This window comes from Nicotiana attenuata, unplaced genomic scaffold, assembly GCF_001879085.1.
Source record: "Nicotiana attenuata strain UT unplaced genomic scaffold, NIATTr2, whole genome shotgun sequence".
Lineage (NCBI taxonomy): Eukaryota > Viridiplantae > Streptophyta > Magnoliopsida > Solanales > Solanaceae > Nicotiana > Nicotiana attenuata.
Window position 1 is genome coordinate 27165 of NW_017672401.1, and position 19697 is coordinate 46861.

The 19697-nt window shown below is 38.3% G+C and overlaps 2 protein-coding genes across 2 annotated transcripts; one reads left to right on the top strand and one right to left on the bottom strand.

Moving 5' to 3' along the window:
* Positions 1–4959: 4959 nt before the first annotated feature.
* On the top strand, positions 4960–11490 carry LOC109213058 (E3 ubiquitin-protein ligase UPL5-like). The gene is made up of 3 exons (XM_019376804.1): positions 4960–7526; positions 9672–10258; positions 10953–11490. Exons 1-3 carry the CDS (start codon positions 5207–5209, stop codon positions 11214–11216), a joined length of 3171 nt encoding a protein of 1056 aa, XP_019232349.1. The 5' UTR covers positions 4960–5206; the 3' UTR covers positions 11217–11490.
* An 845-nt stretch (positions 11491–12335) lies between these two features.
* On the bottom strand, positions 12336–18618 carry LOC109213057. Its single transcript, XM_019376803.1, has 11 exons — positions 18219–18618; positions 16712–16803; positions 16385–16578; positions 15303–15342; positions 15055–15136; positions 14842–14919; positions 14638–14763; positions 13649–13770; positions 13362–13401; positions 13138–13212; positions 12336–13005 (listed from the first exon to the last, which is right to left on the bottom strand). Exons 1-11 carry the CDS (start codon positions 18377–18379, stop codon positions 12855–12857), a joined length of 1161 nt encoding a protein of 386 aa, XP_019232348.1. The 5' UTR covers positions 18380–18618; the 3' UTR covers positions 12336–12854.
* Between the last annotated feature and the right edge of the window lie 1079 nt (positions 18619–19697).

Consider the following 19697-nt stretch of genomic DNA (forward strand, 5'->3'; position numbering starts at 1 on the left):
CGTCTTCCAAAGCCGCTACCTGAGAGATGGCAGTCGCCCTATCCCTTTTAGCACGAGCCAATCCATCAGCCTTAACACTCAGCTCGCCCTTCAGGTCGACAGCCTCCACCGCCCTTCTATCAAGCTCAGCAGTTAAGGAGGCCACACATGCTTGAAGTTCGGCATTCTCGGCCATCACCCCCTTGCTCACCTCAAACTCATCTTCCTTGGCCTTAATAGCTGCCTCAAGTTCACTACACCGGGCAATAGCCTTCATTAACTCTTCGTCCCGTTCTTTCAGCTCTTCGACCATTTGTGCCAACTGTTTCTCCTTCTGCTTGAGCCCGTCACGGAACAACTGAAAATCGCTGTCCTGAGTAAAGATATCGGCCGATGCCCGATGCTTGGTGCGGTACTCTTTGTATTTAGAGGCCACTTTCCCAAAAACGGTCGTCTTCTACCTATCCCTCCGATCGCTCTCAATCTCCATGATAAGGGTCTAGCATGCAAAGCGAATTCAAAACTATGAGTGAATTAAGTATACAAAACGAATCCAAAAACAAAAAGAAGAAAGAGAAACACTTACCCGCAAAGCCATGCCGGAAATACTCCAAGATAGCTCTACATCACTCATCGCCTTAAGCGTCGCACTCTCAGAAGCACCGCACAAAGGGGCAAACGTCGATGCTGCCTGCTCGCAATTCGCCAACAAGTCGTAATCCACAGGGATGACTATGTGTCGATCAGGACCCTCCGTCCTCACTTCCACACGAGTATGTCGCTCCAAGAAAGCTCGTACATCTTCGGGGTCGACGTCCGAACCTGAATCGTCGTCCTCGGCATGCACAACCCCACCTCCTCCGACAGTAGATGACGCACCACCCTCGGTGTATCGTACAGATCCCCCGCCTAGATATATTCCTTCGGCCTTGGGGGACCTCCCTGCAAAAATGGCGTCCGCCATAAAAACACCTGTGCCTGACCCAAGCAATGACGCCGCTCTCGAAGCATCAATTCTGTTCCTTCCAATATCGGTGGCGACAGCTTTCCCAAGATCCACCCTCCTCCTTTTCCTCGATGGTGATTCATCCCCATTGGAGGGCTCATCCACGAGGTGGTAGATTGGTCGAGAGGAGATCTCATCCCATACAATGACGTCATAAGAAGAGTCTCTTTCCGGTACAGTTTGGGCACGATCTCCTCGGACGGACTCAGCTAAGGCAAACTGCATCCCTGCCGATACGATGGCCTGGCGAAATGCCGGGACTGGAGCTTTCTTCTTGGAAGCCCTACGACTTATCACCACGAAGAGGTCGTATCAATAAACGACAACGAACAGTCAAAGGCCAAAGCAAAAGGAACACTTACCAAATGGAACTTTCCGCCCAAAACGTTTGAGAATGGCGGGCCAATCTCGAGTCCCCGCCACATAAGGTAGTACGCGAGCTACCTAGTCCTCGATACCGAAAATGGGAAAGGGTGCACGTCTCTCAGCTGTACAGAAAAGTCGCAAGTAAATACAAATTAGAAAGAATGAAAGTAAACAATAAGTGCCAGCACCTACGGTTATGATTCCACTATTCTGGAAATCTAGCGGGGTCCGACACCAGGTGCTCAGTTCTGATGAAGAAATATTTGTGCCAAAACTTGCAGCTCGCTCGGTCGTCCGTTCCGACCACCAACCCCCTAGTTCCATGATGTCGTAGGTGTATCATGGTGCCCCTATAAAAACTCGGGGAAAATAAATGTAAAAGGTGGTGAATGCCAACTTCACACCCAGCCAACTCCGAATACTTCGTCAGTACTAAAAAGATTTTATACATATACGGAGATAACTGTGCCGTGCAGACTTTGTAGAACCGACAGAATTCCTCCGCCAGTGGAAGAAGAGGGATGGTATGACCGATCACAAAGGGATACACGTAGAAAGCAGAATATCCCGGTCTGTGGACCTCCACGAGGTCCCTCCCAGCCAGAACCATCTCGACATAAGGAGGAATATTGTACGTAGATCGGAGTTCATTTATGTGAGCCGACTCAGTTTCAGAGATCACCAGAACGGGGGAAGGTGCAGATTCCTTGTGGAAATTATTCCTGGACATAGGGTTTCTTGGTAGTATCTCCTCTATAGTGGGGAAACTATCCCCCTCCTCAATCGCTATATCCTCGCTGCCGAAAGGAAGGGCCATGGATAACGGAGTGGCGTCGGAAACTTCTTCGTATATTCGGTGTGTTCTGGGCATCTTGGTAATAGAGAGGGTGTTGGTAAAACTTAAAATGAGGAACTGTGATTGAACGGAAAAGATGAGAAGCAAAACCACGAAAACTGAGCTAAAGAACTGAGAAAGATGATCAACAGTGGAAATGTGTACACAAAGAAATGGCTAAAAGTTTCCGAAGAAGCAAAACCTTCACCTATTTATAGGGTTGGATGGCGCGAGAATCGAAGCAGAGGACTGCCAATGGCGCTAAAACCAAAGCGACAAGCAATCAGACGCTGTCTCGGGAAGGTGCGTAATAATGACGCGCGTGGGAGTGACGTCACATCCTGATAACTATATCGATTAGGGTTCCGTAGGACGTGTCAACCTCTCAGCCTCGGCCAAATCGGCACGACCCAACGGCCAAATTCTGCAACGGGAACGAATGATATCGGCTCATCAAGGACGTGCAGGGCCACGACCTCAACAAGCGGAGGGACTAACTGTATGGGTCCAAATTTGGCGATTCAGCAGTAACGGATAAGCAAGACAAAAGGCGGGATCGACCATGGTATACCAACTGAAGGTCGCTCTCAAGACGGTTGATGCCAAAGATGGGCAGCTGAGAAGAGGAAGTAATGGTAGCATAGGTTCAGGTATGGACACAAGGAATATTCCTTTGGATATTCCTTGCTTTAAACTTTTTAGGGTTTTTGGGAAATGTCCCTTATAAATAGGAAGAGATAGAAAACAAAAGAGGGGATCTGAACTTTATGGGAAGCAACACTTTGTAAAAGGTTGACCTGAAAGAATATATGAAAGTTGTCTTATTCATTGATTACATAACTCAAGCATACGTTTTTGATTCTATATTGATAAGATCCAAAGATTCCTCAACCCTCTCTTATCTCCTTTCTTTCCACGCTGTTGTCTGGGGAAGGAGCTTTCTGAATGTTACAATAATTGGGTAGTAACTTTCTTTTGTTATGCTAGTCGCATTTATTTAGATTCGTTATGCATTTATGTTGTTGCATTTATGAGCATTTAATCAGCTCAAACATATTAGCTAACGTTGTTTATTTTGTCTACTTCACCTAATATTTGATCTAAATTTTATTATTCTTAACTAAGATTTACCCCTCTTCTCATCATTAATTGGTTTAATCAAAAGGCTTAATATCTTTTGGTCAAACAAGTTGTATAGTGTATGCTGCAAGTGAAATGGACGAGGAAGTACGTTAGAGTCTAGAGGGATTAAAAAAAGGCGTAATAATTGACAGGGCATAACACTAAATTCATTCTAACTACGCTTTATTTTTATAACAAATTAATAGAAAAGGACTATCCTTTTGGACACTTTGGTAACTGCTCTTTATAGATTCAAGAACTGAATTGTAACCTATAAACTAGCAGTTCATTTTCTCTTCATTAGATATTTGGGAAGATATAGTTTGTGATTTTTACAACAAAGTACACACAGAGCAGTAATTTGGATTTTGCTTGCTATAACTTATTGGTGTCAATGGTGAAAACAATGTGTAATAGTTGAGCATCTACACTTCAGAGAGAGAGAGGAGTTAGCGCTAATTATGGCTAAAAATAGGTACATATACAACTGGAAGGAGTCTTATTGAAAAGGAGTGGAGAAGAAATAGAAAAAAAAAATGTAACTAAATTCTTTAATTTTAAGGCATTAATAATGGATTGTATATAATTTGTAAGTAATCCTTGTTTAAAGCGGGTAATATATAAAATTAGAACAATTTTGGTAAATAAGTTACAAATATGTATAGGAAGAAAAAAAAACCCATTTTTTTGCAAAAAATAAAAGGCTGGCCCGCGCTAACCCGCGGCTCTCTTAGGGCTAGGTTGGGCTGGCCATTTTAAGGCACATTCAAATGGCGGGTCGGTCCGTCCTAACCCATCAAATTTAAAAATCCGCGAGGCTTGGTCTGGATTGGACTGGACTGATCTGTTTTGACAGCTCTGTCGAGGAGGCAAATGAAATCTGAAAGAAAAACCAAAAATAAATAAATGAATAAAATGAATTTGAAAGCAACAGATGGATTTAAGAAGAGATGTATTATTACTACTTACCACCAAAGGATGTGGTGTAGTGGATGAGACTGTTCTTCCCTTAACTAGAGGTCTCGAGTTCGAGCCCTGGGTATGGAAAAATCCTTGGTAGGGAGCGCTTCCCCCCGGGTGAAGCCCTACGCTGCGAGAATCCGAATATAGTCAGATTTTAATGCGGGTACCGGACACTGGGTGGGAAACCCCAAAAAAAAAGTATTATTATTATTACTTGCCCTTAGCTTTTTTAAATAAGTTTTAAATTAACTAGATAATAATAATTTTCCTACTTTAATGTATTCTATTTAGAAGTCTATTTTGTTTTCAATTTTGAATGTCCTATTTAATTTGAGAGTTAGTGAAAAGTGTGGATAAATTTTAAAATATAATTGATGATATTGTGAGCTCTGGAGCTAGCGAGAAAAGATATTTATATTTGTATATAATGCATGAAATTTGCTAGTTCTATCTCAATTAAGTTTATTACAATATCATAAGGTATTTTATTATTTTCTTTTATGATCGTGCGAAGTGAGGATAACTTGATTAGTTTAAATATAATTTAACTTTTAATTTTTTATTTTATCTTATGATTGATTTTTTTTTTTTTTTGTTAAATTAATAAATTGAGACTAAGGGAATAGTAGTATTTTGGAGTCGCAACATAGTCAAAAGCATGGAGCTCGTGGAAAATCATATACTCCTAGTAGCCTTGAAAGTAGTTTAGCAACGTTCTTCTCCGTTTTCCCTCACAAATCAGAATTAGGAATTGTCACGCTCCATGGTCTTCGGCGTTTCATAAAACCCCTCTAACTTCACTTCCCAATTATGTATCAGTTCGACGCCGTAAACAACCGCAGCACCACCGTTACAACCATAGTACCACCACCACCTACAAGCGTAAGCTTGATCAAATAGTTTCCTCTGAATCCTTGGCTCCTTCCCCTATCAGAATGCGAAAAGACCAAACTCTCCCTCCCTCTCCTCCTATTCCGGTTCAGTTCTTCGTCCGTTTGTTTCCCGGAGGCAAAACGCTAGTTATCCGAGCGCATTCTACGGACCCTGTGGAGTTCATCCACTATAAAATCATGACGATCACCGGTATCCCCGCAGTCGAGCAACGGCTAATTTACAGGGGAAAGCAGCTCCAGCCAGAGCAAACATTGGCGGACTGTGGCATCCAAAAGGACGAGAGCATGCAGCTCGTTGGTCGATTGCGGAGCGTAGATCATCCTCAGGCGCGGCAGCTCATCAATGGCTTAATTTCATTAATCTTCGATATTTTTAAAAGCAAAAATCCTTCGATTCCTTCGGACTCGGACTCGGATCGTATAATAAGGATGCTTATAGGGTTTTTAACAATGACTCCGAAGGATACTATTGAAAAAGCCCGCGAACATATCAAAATATTCATCTCCTCGTCGGCTCCTACAGCTCTGGTAATGCTTTATATGTCTCCAGATAGTGCTAACAAATTTACTGCTGATAAATCTGTTCGTTCATTTATCAGTTCATATAAGAGTATGTTGCCTAAGCGCATATACGTTTTATGTACTCCTATAGTGTTACAATTTTGTAAGCTTCTCAGAGGTGCTGGACTAGATGATTCTTTGTATAAATTTTGTCGGAGTAGTTTAGGGGATATAGCTGAGTCCACTGGTATCTTGAGGCGCAAGGCTACTGCGGGGTTATTAGCATTGAAGGACGAAATTGTTTCCTCTGAATCCTTGGTCCCTTCCCCTGTTAGGATGTTAAAAGACCTAACTCGAGTTCAGTTTTTTGTACGTTTATTTCCTGGAGGCAAAACGTTAGTTATCCAAGCTCATTCTACGGACCTTGTGGAATCCATTCACTATAAAATCATGAGGATCACTGGTATACCCACAGCAGACCAACGGCTAATTTACAAGGGAAAGCAGCTCCAGTCAGAGCAAACATTGGCGAACTGTGGTATCCAAAAGGACGAGAGCATGCAACTCGTTGGTCGAATGCGAAGCACAGATCATCCTCAGGCGTGGCAGCTCATCAATGACTTAGTTTCACTAATCTTCGATATTTTGAGAAGCAATTATCCTTCGGTTCCTTCAGATTCGGATCATATAATCAGGATGCTTATACAGTTTTTAACTATGACTCCCGGGGATAATATTGAAAAGGCCTATGAACACATCAAAATATTCGTCTCTTCATCCGCTCCTGCAGCTCTGGTAATGCTTTATATGTCTCCAGATAATGCTAACAAGTTTACTGCTGATGAATCTGTTCGTTCATTTGTTAATTCATTTACGAGTATGTTGCCTAAGCACATATGTGTTGGATGTGCTCGAATAGTGTTAGAGTTTTGTAAACTACTGAGAGGGGCTGCCGGGCTTGATGACCGTTTGTATAATTTTTGTCGGAGTAGCTTAGGGGCTATAGTAGACTCCATTGGGAACGCAAGGCACACTAAGGAGTTATTGGCATTGAAGGATGTTTTTATGTTTGTATGTGAGGTAGTAGTACCTGAGTTATCCCATGCTTTAGAATTGAGTAAGGGATCAGTTGAGTCTACAGGGGGGTTATCAGTGAGCATTGTGCGTGATTTTACTGAGTATATGCTTGCACTAAAGAAAGTAATACCGTCGCGAATATTATTTGTCACCAGTGAAGCAGTGTGTGTCAGAGAGTGTATTAAATGTTTGCATCGTATTTTATATGATTTGCTAGACAAGATGGAGTTGTGTTTAAAGAAATTAGAAGCCCAGTTGGGATTGAAAGAGATAGGAAAAGGCAAACCTATTGTACCCTGGTGGTCTCTTTATCTTGTAATTCTGAAGGAGTTAAACAGCATTTCAAAGCTGTTTAAGGGCTTGGAGAAGATCTTTTGGCAGAAGATGAAGCAAAGAAAGGTTTCACTGTGTTTTTTGATAGTGGCATCTGCAAAAAGATCTAACGATTATCGGTGGATTCTTGAACACAAGGAGGTAACCAATTTTGAGGTAAGGAGACATTTCGCAATGATGATGCTTCGAGAAGTTAGAAACGGAAACCAGGCGCTGCATGAGATGCTCATTGACAGGTCCCAGTTGTTGGCAGAATCATTCGAGTACATTAGACATGCAGATCCTGCATTGCTTCGAGGTAGTCTTTTTATGGAATTCAAACATGAAGAAGCTACTGGGCCGGGTGTGTTGAGGGAGTGGTTTTTCTTGGTATGTCGAGCGATCTTCAATTCTCAGAATGCTCTCTTTGTAGCTTGCCCAAATGACCGTAGAAGGTTTTTCCCAAATCCAGGTAAGCTTTTATTGCCTTTTTGCACATGCTTATGGGACCTTTTGTGCTCACTTGAACTCGTATATCTCCAGATTTTACTCTGCACTAGATCTGGCAGCAACATCTTACTCCTTACTCTTCTAAGTAATTAGATTATCTCCAATCATAACATCGTATTTAGAAGTATATCGTCTATCTGAGGGAGAATCTGTCCTGTCTGCATCAGCATATTCAACAATTTATGGATGACCTTTGTTCTTTTTATATACACTAGAGTGCGGATTACTGCATCCCAAAAGCCAATGCATGGAGCTTGAAGAATCTAACGGATCACAGTCACTACAAATGAAATATCTTGTCGTGTAATTATGAAATAGTTTAATTTGGTATTCATATCTGTCAGGATCTTCCTATGGCTCCTTATCTTGGAACACATTTGATGTTTGGATCCATAGGAGTATTCGATGTTGCTTGGATGCAGGTGCAAATGTCTAATATAGGTGCGGATCTGGATGTTGGATTCGCCATCACATAAATTTTAGGATTCAAGATATATATATATATATATATATATATATATATATATATATATATATATATATATATATATATATATAACATTACCTACTTAAGAATGTTGAAAATAACTAATATCAATATGTAAGTCAACAGTGTAAGTAAGAATAACTTGATTCCTATTTAATTAATTTAAATGACTAATGATTATTGTGTAATTTTGACTTAATTTTTTATTTTTAGTTAATTACTTATTCGGGTCCTGGGATACGACTTGCATTTTAGGAGAATCTGACACGGGGTGCAGCATCATTTTTTAAGGATCCGAGCAACATAGGGAGTATCAACGTTTTTGAAATCTAAGCCTATCTCCACCAGTATGTCCAAGATGTACTTCCTTTATGGGATAATAACACTTGTCTTGGATTGTATTGCCTCAATCCTTTGAAAACACTTTAATTTTTCTCTAGATATTTGGTCTGAAAAAGACTGAACAAGTGTTTTTTGAGTTTAAAAAAAAAAAAAAAAGCCTTCCTGGTCATTGCTTATAATGACAATTTCATCCACATAGACTACCGATAGATATAAATTATCATGACCATCCCTTCTCAAAATAAAAATCAATTGTCATGACCATCATGTGGACAGTGGAAATATAACTTCGAGACATCCCGACTTGTTGGAACACATAACTGAACCTTCCAAACCATGTTATCCGGAATTGTTCCAAATCCGTGCCCGTTACAGACGCATACCAAGCCTGGCTGCCTAATATGAAAAATCTTGGTAGTTAATCTTCTTCTTCCCCAATCTGCACCAACTTGTCTTTACACTAGACAAGCAGATAAAGATGTGGAATAACAATCTAGAGGAGTTAGTCTGATTTATAACCATATTGTTTCTACAAGAAAAGAGAGTGAAAGATTGGTCAGCTGTGAAATCCCATTGTATTTGAAGAATCAAGGATTTGTTGGGGAATTCCGAGGCAGATCGAAATATCGTGTGGGAAAACCTAAATCGATGTGAATAGAAGATGTAGTTTTTATCAGTAATGAGGTACAAAGTCACTCGACTGGAAGGAGAGGAAACAATTATAGAATCTCAACTGTGACAACATCAGGCCACTTTTCGTTGCCCCATGGTTCTCCTTCGAGATACCCCACAAGGGAATTTTTCAGATGAACAACCATAAAACCCCAATTGAGGCGTCCCTTCTCTCTTACTCGCAATCACAGTGCTCACCATGCATGTAAAGATATATTCGCTTTCACGTCTTCTTGACCCAAAATGACATTTAATTTTAGAGGACATCCAAAATACAATAATAGATCTTGTCTTTAATATTAATAAAGAAATATCAATGCTTATGATTCAGTAGTTGGCTGCAACCTTACACTAAAGAAGAAAGGCCGCATTAAGAATACTTTGATTGCACTGCATATGCAGTACTTCTGAGTGATGTTATCATTTTTCTCCCCGTCAAGAGGTTAGATCACTGGGGATTTCCTGGTGAGAGGGTTATTTGCAGCCGAACTTTATTTTTAAGATAATTGCTAGCTGTTTGAGACAATCATTTAATGCATCACAGAAAGTAATGTTACTCTCACTGTTTGAATGTACATAATGCTCATCTACAAGTTGTGCTTGCAGCATCTAAGGTGGACCCATTGCACCTCGAGTATTTCTGCTTCTCAGGTAGGATGATTGCATTGGCTTTAATGCATAAAATACAAATTGGCGTAGTGTTCGATCGTGTGTTCTTTTTGCAATTGGCTGGAGAGGAAATTTCATTGGAAGACATTAGGGATGCAGATCCATACATGTACAGTAGCTGCAAGCAGATACTGGAGATGGATCCTGAGACGGTGGATCAAGATATACTAGGCTTGACATTTGTTTGTGAAGTTGAAGAGTTAGGGTCCAGGAAAGTGGTCGAGCTTTGTCTCGACGGGAAAGATACTGTTGTGAACAGTAAGAATAGGAAGAAGTATGTTAATCTTCTTATTCAACATTTGTTTGTCACATCAATTGCTCAGCAGGTAGCCCATTTTTCTCAAGGTTTTGCTGATATAACTACCTCAAGGCTCCAAACATCCTTTTTTCGGAGTTTAGATCTTGAAGATCTTGACTGGATGCTTGATGGGAATGGAAGTACGGTTTCTGTGGAAGACTGGAAAGCACATACAGATTACAAAGGCTACAAAGAAAGTGATCCCCAGATATCCTGGTTCTGGAAGGTACATGAAGTCAGTTATTCTCACAATATTTAGTAGGCGTTTGGACATGAATTCCAAAAAAAAAATTCAATTTTGGAATTTCACTAAAATTTGAATTGAAGATGAAGTTATGTTTGGTTATAATTTTTGCAACATATTTGGATGTCTCTTTTTCAACATATTTTGCAACTAAAAACTAGCAACCTTCCCATTTTCAGTTGAAGTTTTTCAGATTTGAAAATGCATTTTCAAGTGAGAATGGAAAAAATATAAAATTTTGATAACCAAACACTGTTTTCAAAAAAAAAATTGAAAAAAAAGGAAAATTTTCTTACGTCCAAACGGGCTCTTAGACTTTGAACTTTCACCCTTCTTTTCTTCATTACTTTTAAAAGCAGAAAATTTCTGACACTAAAAATTCATTTTATTCAAAGTTGCACTGGCAGCATTTGTTTTGGGGAGTAGCTAAAGTACATACTATTTTTTTTATTTACCGGCTTTTCTACTGGTAGCACATGTTTTTGCCTTAGTAACGCTTGATAATAACGACACGGTTGAAGCATGAACATCACGGAATGGATATGGATCCCAAATAAATTGATTATTGTAAGCTGGAATAAGTTGTTGTCACTCTGAATATTATGAGGACAAACCTCAAGTGTTAGGAGATCTATGATTCATACCAATAATGTTGGTTTTCTTTCATTGCATGCAGATAGTTGGGCGTATGTCTGCTGAGCAGAGAAAGGTGCTCCTTTTCTTCTGGACTTCAATTAAGCATCTACCTCTAGAGGGTTTTGGTGGTTTGGCTTCTAGACTTTACATCTGCAGAACCTCGGAGTCTTATGATCACTTACCTTCTGCACACACATGCTTCTACCACATACGCTTTCCTCCGTATCAATCCATGGCTGTGATGCAAGATCGACTCCGGGTAATCACCCAAGAGCATGTTGGTTGCAGCTTTGGTACCTGGTGACATCTACCAATTTTGGGATTGAACTTGCACATAATCAGCTTGTACATGAAGTAGGATATACTTACCTATTTAAAGCTTGATGTTTATGGTCTACTTTTGTTTCCCCTCTCTATATGGCTGAAGCATGCATCACATACTGACGAGTCTATGACAAGTTAGAAGAACTAACTGAACTTTGCTTACTTCTTGCTGAATGCAAGCCCTTTCTTTTTCCTTATCAACTTTTATAGAATATAGAGGTATCAGATCTAACGATAAGGAAAGAAATTCCAGTCCATCTTGTCTTCTCTATGCATTGTCAGTTTCATTTTTTCTTTTTTTCTTTTTTCCCCTATTAGTTTGTGTTTACATGGTTGATTGTATTTCCAGCCTCTCTTTTTTCATCAATGGTGTATAGAGGTATATTATCTATTGATAAAGAAAAAAGGTTAAAAAATCTAATCTTAACTCTGCCTTTTCTACGCGTAAGTAAGTCTCATTCTCACTTGAATTCAAGTACAAAAACACTAGAGTTGTAAATTTGTTGGTTGGCATCTGTATTACTTATTCCGTATCTGGATGTCATTCTCTCTGTCATCCTCCTCTTCTCCAATCCGCATTTACTCGATGTGGAATTAACGATCTACAGGAGCTAATCTGATTTATGATCATATTTCAAGGTGTTTCTATTTGTACAGCGTTTTGCCAAACCATTGTTATGTATGTATTTATGCAGCTAGCAATGCTTCATACTTGTTTAATTTTTCTAATGTAAATACTGAACCTTTTCCTCTTTGATCAGGCATCTAAGGTTATTCTTGTATTCCAGTCCAAAACTTCTGAGTATTGCGAACTTGCAAGTTGGCATCTATATTTCTCTTTATGTGATATCTTACCTCTTCAAAATGGCATTTTTTTCCTTAAGTTCACTCAATCAATTAAAGGCCAAACAAGTCAACTAGTCCGGATTGTCCCGCACCCAACGTTTACACGAATCCATACTAATTTAACATGGTTAACTAATAAACTAAAGTAAAATGTTATTAATTAACTATGGACTAGTGATAGTCATGTGTTCATTGGATTGGTATAAACACCAGATATGTGTTTACCTGTCCCATATCTTATACATCTAAAAACTTTCTGAAATGAAATGCTATTCAATGTGTACACAACAAAATTAACATTACCAGCACCATCCTACTGCTCTGAACTCGCCTATTACACACCAATGACATCAGTTTTTGGTTTAACACAGCAAATTTCTAAACCAAACAGGCTCTTTCGACCAAGACATTCTTCTATAAAATAGGTGAATACCCTCTTTGGACAAAATCAAAAGGACCTAAACAACATGTCAAACATACAAAAGAAAAGCAAAAACCACAATGTTGAAAGAATGAAATAAATGGACAGTAGCAAAAAATTACAAATAAATTTCTGACAAAATTGTAAACTAACTATTTTAAGAATCAAGCTCGGCCAATGAGATGATGCCTTGTCATTGTGATAAAGTTGGAGGTGACTCATCGTTTTTTTATAACGGTGTTGTCCAGGCCAACTTCGCGAATCCCGACTATACCACTACTACACTCTGTCTCACACCAGTACAGGGATCGGATAACTCTGTCCACCAAAACTTAGGCAGATGTGAAGAAGTCACCTAGTTGGAGGAGACTCATCGTCTACAGGCACAGACGACCCAAAATCAATATTTGGATACACCCCACGAGGTTGTTCTTGAGGTTGTATAGAGAACAACTGGCTTGAATCACCTACCACGTCTGCCCACCCATAGTGAGGTTCATCCCTTAAACAACAAGTAAGTCGTTTTACTTTGATGTATCTCGTGACATTAAGGAAAACAGGCAAACATATCTTCATAATTCAAAATATTCGCTCATAAGGGAAGTTTTACTGCATATGAGTGAGTCTCACTTACTCATAAAACGTTTCTTCCTCTACAACCATGTCCCAGCTTTCACCTGTTGTGCTCTTGCCAAATTTGTGCACTTTGCTGATTCATTAAAAAAAATAGGCATAACTTGAGTCATTTTTATATTATATCATTTGGTTTTAAAGGAGGAAAACATATCGAGGAAGTGAACATGCAACTTGCAAGATATCATAGAACATAACGAAATATTAGATTTAGTCATGAAATACCCATTTCCAAAGTGCTCCTCTCCCCATGTCCTTGACCACCCTGGATAATTAGAAGGAAAAAGTATTAGGTTAAGTGTCACATTAATTGTTCAAAAAATGACAATTAATTTGCCCCTAAATCTGAATATAGTTAGCATCTTTAACAAAAGCTTCTGGTTATTGGGTTCTCGTTTCAACACCATAGTCCTTTCCGATAAATCAAAGGTATATGTCAACACCCTAGTACTTTAAGGAGACAAAATGTGCAATCCAAGTTGACAAACAAGAAAAAACAAGATAGGACCTACTTTCACTGCTGGGTGATGCATGCCAAGTCTCCCCTTGTCGTGAACCAATGCCGCCAAAAAATTTCTCCTCCCATTTATCTCCCCATTTCGTTCCCAGTTCAGTTTCTGCCCACTTGTCCGTCCTGAGAAAAGGAGTAATAAAATTCTGTAAGCAACAAAAACCCCTTTTTTCAGTGCCTCGGAAAATGGAGCAAGCTTGAAGAAAGTTCTCAACCATTTCACAAGGTGAATAGGTAATAAAATAAGCAGTTAAGCACGTTATCATCTTATAATGCCATATCATTAACCTAATTGTACTATTACTGAAGGTGTGTCTCAGCTTTTACATTCAAATATTGTCGAACAAAGTTATAAAATAAGTTGAACTTCCTATTCAGGATGGTTGTTTATTAAAAAAGTTAAATTTTTTAGTAAGTTTGTATTTAGATGTTGCCTCTTAAAAAAGATAGATTATCCAATGAAGGGTATCTTGAAAGTACCTAAAATACAAATATTTACTTGACCCATTAAATAGAATATCGTATAATCTATTAGATTGAAAAAAAAACAGAAGAAAAAATCTTTGATGACAAAATGAAGTGAAAAAATACAGGTGTTTTTTTCCCAAACACAAGTCAAAAGTTTAAATTGCATGTAGATCCTACTTGAGAGGCCCCCCCTCAGTTGAGGAGATACCAGCATGACCAATTTTTATTTCATCCCCCCATCAAATTCTGAAACTTGAGTTTGTTTTCCCCGTTAACACATATATTAGCATAAGATATATTCATCATACAAAGTATCCATGTGACATAGGATATAAAGTTGTACAAGACAAAAACAGACTCTACGATTTTCAACCAAATGTGCAAATGGTTAGCTGGTCAAAGCTGTTATCAATGCTTACATGAAAAGTCAAGTTTTACCGATCGAGGAGTCTGGAACCCAAAACGAGTAATGGCAAATGAAAAATAAGATGACCTTTTTATTATAAGGGAAAAATAAGATACCATTTAAGGACAGATCCTCTTCCATCATATTGCTCTCCCCATTTCTCCCACCATGACTGTTCATTTAGTCTACCATACTTGTGGGCCCCTTTCTCTGTCCAACCCTTTGCGTCATATTTTTCCGACCTGCATCGAAGTAATGTGCTCTAACAACATAATTGCAGGTAATTTCATTGTTCATAACAGCATGACTATGAATCTTACCAATTCTCATACCACCCGGCGTTCTCTGTGCCTGATTTTGCTTGTTTTTGTGCACTCCTTTCTATCCTAGCTAGATTGCTGCAGTAAAACAAGCAGCATTATTTATTTATAATGGCTTTGTCAAAGCATAAAATCCAGTTATATTACACCACAACATAACCAGGAATTCAGCAGCTTATAAAATCACAGAAAGTTGGATAACATCTATACAACCTCCACTCGTCTTGGTGAAGAACTTCCTGCCATGTTTCCAACCACGAATCTCCTTCAGCATTTTTTCCAGATTTTTCTGCACCTGCCAATCATCAAACAAAAAAAAACGGATAAATCATGATTTCTCGGAAGAATAAAGTGAAAATTGATTGACTTCAAAATAATACTCAAATCAATGCTTAAAACGGATACGACATAGAGAACTTGGCCAAGTGAAGTAAACTGATACAACAAAAAATTAGCATTACCTAGTTCTTTGTAACCAGTCCAGTCGCTTTTTTCCCACCACTGTCAAGGAGATCAAGAAATCCAATTAAATGCATCCACCTGGGATGATACTAGATAAGGTTATAAAATAATGTCAACAAATTACTATTGCGATCAGCAATGATCTAGCATCATACTATATGCTTACAAACTTGTAAATAGGACTAACTAGAAAAGCCGCAAAGGATATTCCTAGATGCAGATCACTAGCTTTTCTCCAAGTACCCTTTAGTTCTTTAACTCTGAGGGTAAACCTTAGCTTAACAGAAAAGCTCAATAATCTGCAAGCATCCCCAGGCTCTAACCAGAATATCAATTGCTTTCAAATACAGGACAGAAGTATGTTCTGAGATAGAAAAACCGTCCACAGATTCCCATGTTAAGAAAATTATTCACAGGTACCAGGAAATCCACCCTAACCAGTACTGAAAGTTAATGTTCTCTAAATGCTAAACGTGAAAACTTCCTGGAGTTCTTGACGGGCAAAACCTTGACTTATGTTTCTTCTGACATCAATATAATTAAGAGTCCTCAATCCTCATTGTAAGGGTATCAGTATGAGTTGAATTACTTAAGTACCTTTATCTCCGGAATTAATATTTTTTATTCTTGACCGCTAATTAAACAGAAGTTTAGAGGGAACATAGTACTATGAGGATAAAACTATCGACAGTTACATAGTACATTAACAATATTCTATGAACATAAAAAATGGCATGATTCGATGCCAAACAAGGTAAAGTTGATGCCTTCATTACTAGGAGTATTACTCTAATTGAATCAGCTTCCCAAGTTCAAGTGTTCAAACGTTTTGGTCTCTCATATGTACATATATCAAGTTTTGCCGCAAAAAATAATTTGTCAACAGTCATTGAGGCACTATTTTTTTTTCTTTTAAAATGGATCTTTGATGATAGACTCAAGAACTTACATAGTTGAACACTCAGTCAATTTAAAATGTGCTACATGTAAGTGCTTGGCAAAGTATTTCCATGAAACATGTTGGCTGACTATAGTTCTTCAACATAATCTTATAGCAACATGACTATAAGGACATATGTACCATTTCTTTCCATTCTGTGGTACCATCATGGCTCTGCCCACCCATCCTTGTCCATCGGCATCGGTATCCATTGTCACCAATATCTTCTCCACTCTTCCGATACCAAGTACTGCCATCTTCATTAGTCCCAGATTCATTGACATTCTCGTTCTGCAGATTGATGCCCCAATCTTTCTCGTTAGCGATACCGGTGTCTAGAGAAGGAAGCAGAAGTTAGAAAATTATGATTCAAGTGCCACTAAGACCCTTGCATAATTAGAGTAGGCGACCGAATTTGGAAACAACCAAGAATCTTATGAAAGCCAAGAAGGTTGGAATCATTAATACCTCGTTTTGGTGGAGAGTCATGGGACTGAGGGCCTGAATTTCTTGGGGTGCAGCGTGGAAAGAATTGTTCTTGCTTTGAAGCAAATCGCGATCTGCAGAGTAAAAGCCTATTATGAACGGACAAAAAAACCAAGCAAATATCTGTTTGCAATCAATCATAGCAAGACGAGTCAATTTGAGGCTAAACAATTGATTAAATTTGTTGTTACATATATTTAATTATTAGAATGTAATACAACCTTAGTTTATTCTATTTTGCAGACTAAATGACCCCACAGAAATTTGACAGTTGACTCAACTTAGGTTGCTTTCTACCACTCGAGCTTGGTTGAAAAATTGTAGCAAAGTGTGGGAGCAGAGGCATTGTCAAGCTACAAATCTAAGTTAAGCTCGACTTAGATATTAATTTAGTAACGATTAACCAAGCCTGATCTCGTTGAATAGTTTAGATAACATGATTTTTAGTTTGCACTATATATTTATCAAAAACAAAAAACTATGAATACAACTCATATGCTACATTGATAGTAAATCATTAACATTGATAAACAAGCAGAATGTTTTGCTCCTACAGGAGTGATCTAGCAGCGAATCCCTAAGAGAAGATACTAGGTAAGTCTTACCATCTGCCCACGTCTTATTGAGAAAATAACTCAACAACTACGCTAGTGAGCTAGAAGGTATCTGGTGTAGAAATCGAGATGGGCACAAGCCGACATGGATGACAACATTACCGGAAAAAAAAGTCTGAATTTCAACTAAACTATATTCTTGACCAATTTAATTGACTGACTCCTTTACATCCTCATGTAAGGAAGGTTGTAACTCCTATTACATGCATAGCCATAGTGCATTGTTAGTGAATAATTTTACATTGCCTATAAAAGAAAAAAGAGCCTATGTACTAATACGCTTTAAATGACTGGAAAGTGCAAACAACCCAGCTCAAGCTGAAAAGAATAACAAAACTTTAGGTTATTTCATTCACTAATCTCTTCTAAAGTTTATTTAAGTGAAAATTACTACTTACAAAATTCAACAGATAAATCTTCTTTTTTTCCTTCAAAATATCTCGAACATGGCAAAGTCTAAAACAGCTTATTATCTTAGTAAGACTAGGATTAATTATTTTACTCGTTCCCAGGTTATCAAAAATCAAATCGAATTGATGACCAATGTACAACCATTTTAAAAGCAAAATAAGGTTTAGTTTGCACTGTCCCAAATGAAAAACCTTTACCCTCCATTAAACTTTTGCTCTAGAATCACTCCGCAGTTAGTATTGAGCTTCAACCTAAGGGTAAAGTTGGGACCTTTTTATCGAAAAATTTGGGTAAAGTTCACATTTCACTTTAAAGCTCTGTCAATGGTAAACGTAAATACAAGATAACAGTATCAATGGACTAAAAGTTGGAAAAAAATTGCAAAATTGACCAATTTAGGATAGTACACTGACAAATTTGGACCTTTTCTAAGTAAAAGAGTAAAGTTTGAAGGAAAAACTCACTGTGGAGACGCAAAGGGCATAGTAGAAGAAGAAGCCTGGACTTTTACACCATAACTATGACTAATCTTCTTCCGCTGCAACTTTACAACTCCAATTCTAACATCGAGTCTTTTGAGCTTAAGACCGAATGGCGCCGTTAATCTGTGAGAAGGCGCCGCCATTGCAATTTCTCTTTACGAAAATGCCATCGATAAACGTAGAATGAAGGTGAAAGAGGAAGTTTAGGGAGTGAAGCGTATGAAGTTCAAAGTTGAGGGGGGAAAGAAGAGAGTTGGAGTGAAAATGGGAAGAAGGAGATTTTGAGGAGAGAAATTCGGGGAGAGAATCTTTGTGTGACTGCACTTTCACGGCGAACAAAAAAAGGATTGATCTGAAAATTGGTGACGGTGAGCCCGTAAAGGACTTATGGATTTTGCTGCTAAAAGGAGGATTTAATTTAATTTATATATTCGTAAACACGAGGCCAAGAGTGGGTCCATCGGCTTTGGCTTTGTTTCCATTTTGCCACACTAGATTTGCCACGTGGTACTTTCAAAGTGGGTCCCTTTTCTCGAATTACTTCCAAATGCCAAATCTTTTATAGCCTGTTTGGCCAAGCTTCATTTTGGTCAAAAGTGCTTTTTTTTAGCCAAAAATTGAGGTGTTCGGCCAAGCTTTTGGAAGGAAAAAAAGTGTTTTTGAAGAGAAGCAGAAGCAGTTTTGGAGAAGCAGAAAAAAGTAACTTCTCTCCAAAATCACTTTTTTGAGAAGCACTTTTGAGAAAAATACACTTAGAAGCAGTTTTTTAAAGCTTCGCCACACACTAATTGCTGCTCAGAAGTGCTTTTCAAACTAATTAGCCAAACACAAACTGCTTCTCACCAAAAGTACTTTTGAAAAAAAGCACTTCTCAAAATAAGCCGATTTTTGCAGCTTGCCAAACGGGCTATTACTCCCTCTATTTCACTGAACCTGTTTGACTAGACACGAAGTTTAAGAAAAATAAAGATTTTTAGAATTTGTGGTCCTAAACAAATTAAAAAGGAGTTCAAAGTATGTGGTTATAAAAGTTTCTCATCGAGGATAGAATTGAGAATTTAATCTAAATTATTTTCAAATTTAAAAAAGGGTCATTCTTTTATGAACAGACCAAAAAGAAAATAGGTTAACATAACTGGAACAGAGGGAGTAATTAATCTCAATTGGATGTACTTTCTCTGATCCACAATAAGTGACCAATTTGATTTGGACACGCCCATTAAGAAAATACTAATTTCTAGACAAAATTAATTAGAGTGACTAAACTACCCTTAATTAAATATTGCGGCATAATTTAATGTGAGGAGTAAAAACCTTTTAGGGATACATACATAAGAGTAATTTTGAAAAAATAAATTGAATTTTTCTTAATTATATAAGTGGATACTTATTTTGAACCAAAATAGAAAAATAAATTGGTTACTAATTGTGGATCGGATCGAGTAGGGGTGGGCATCGATC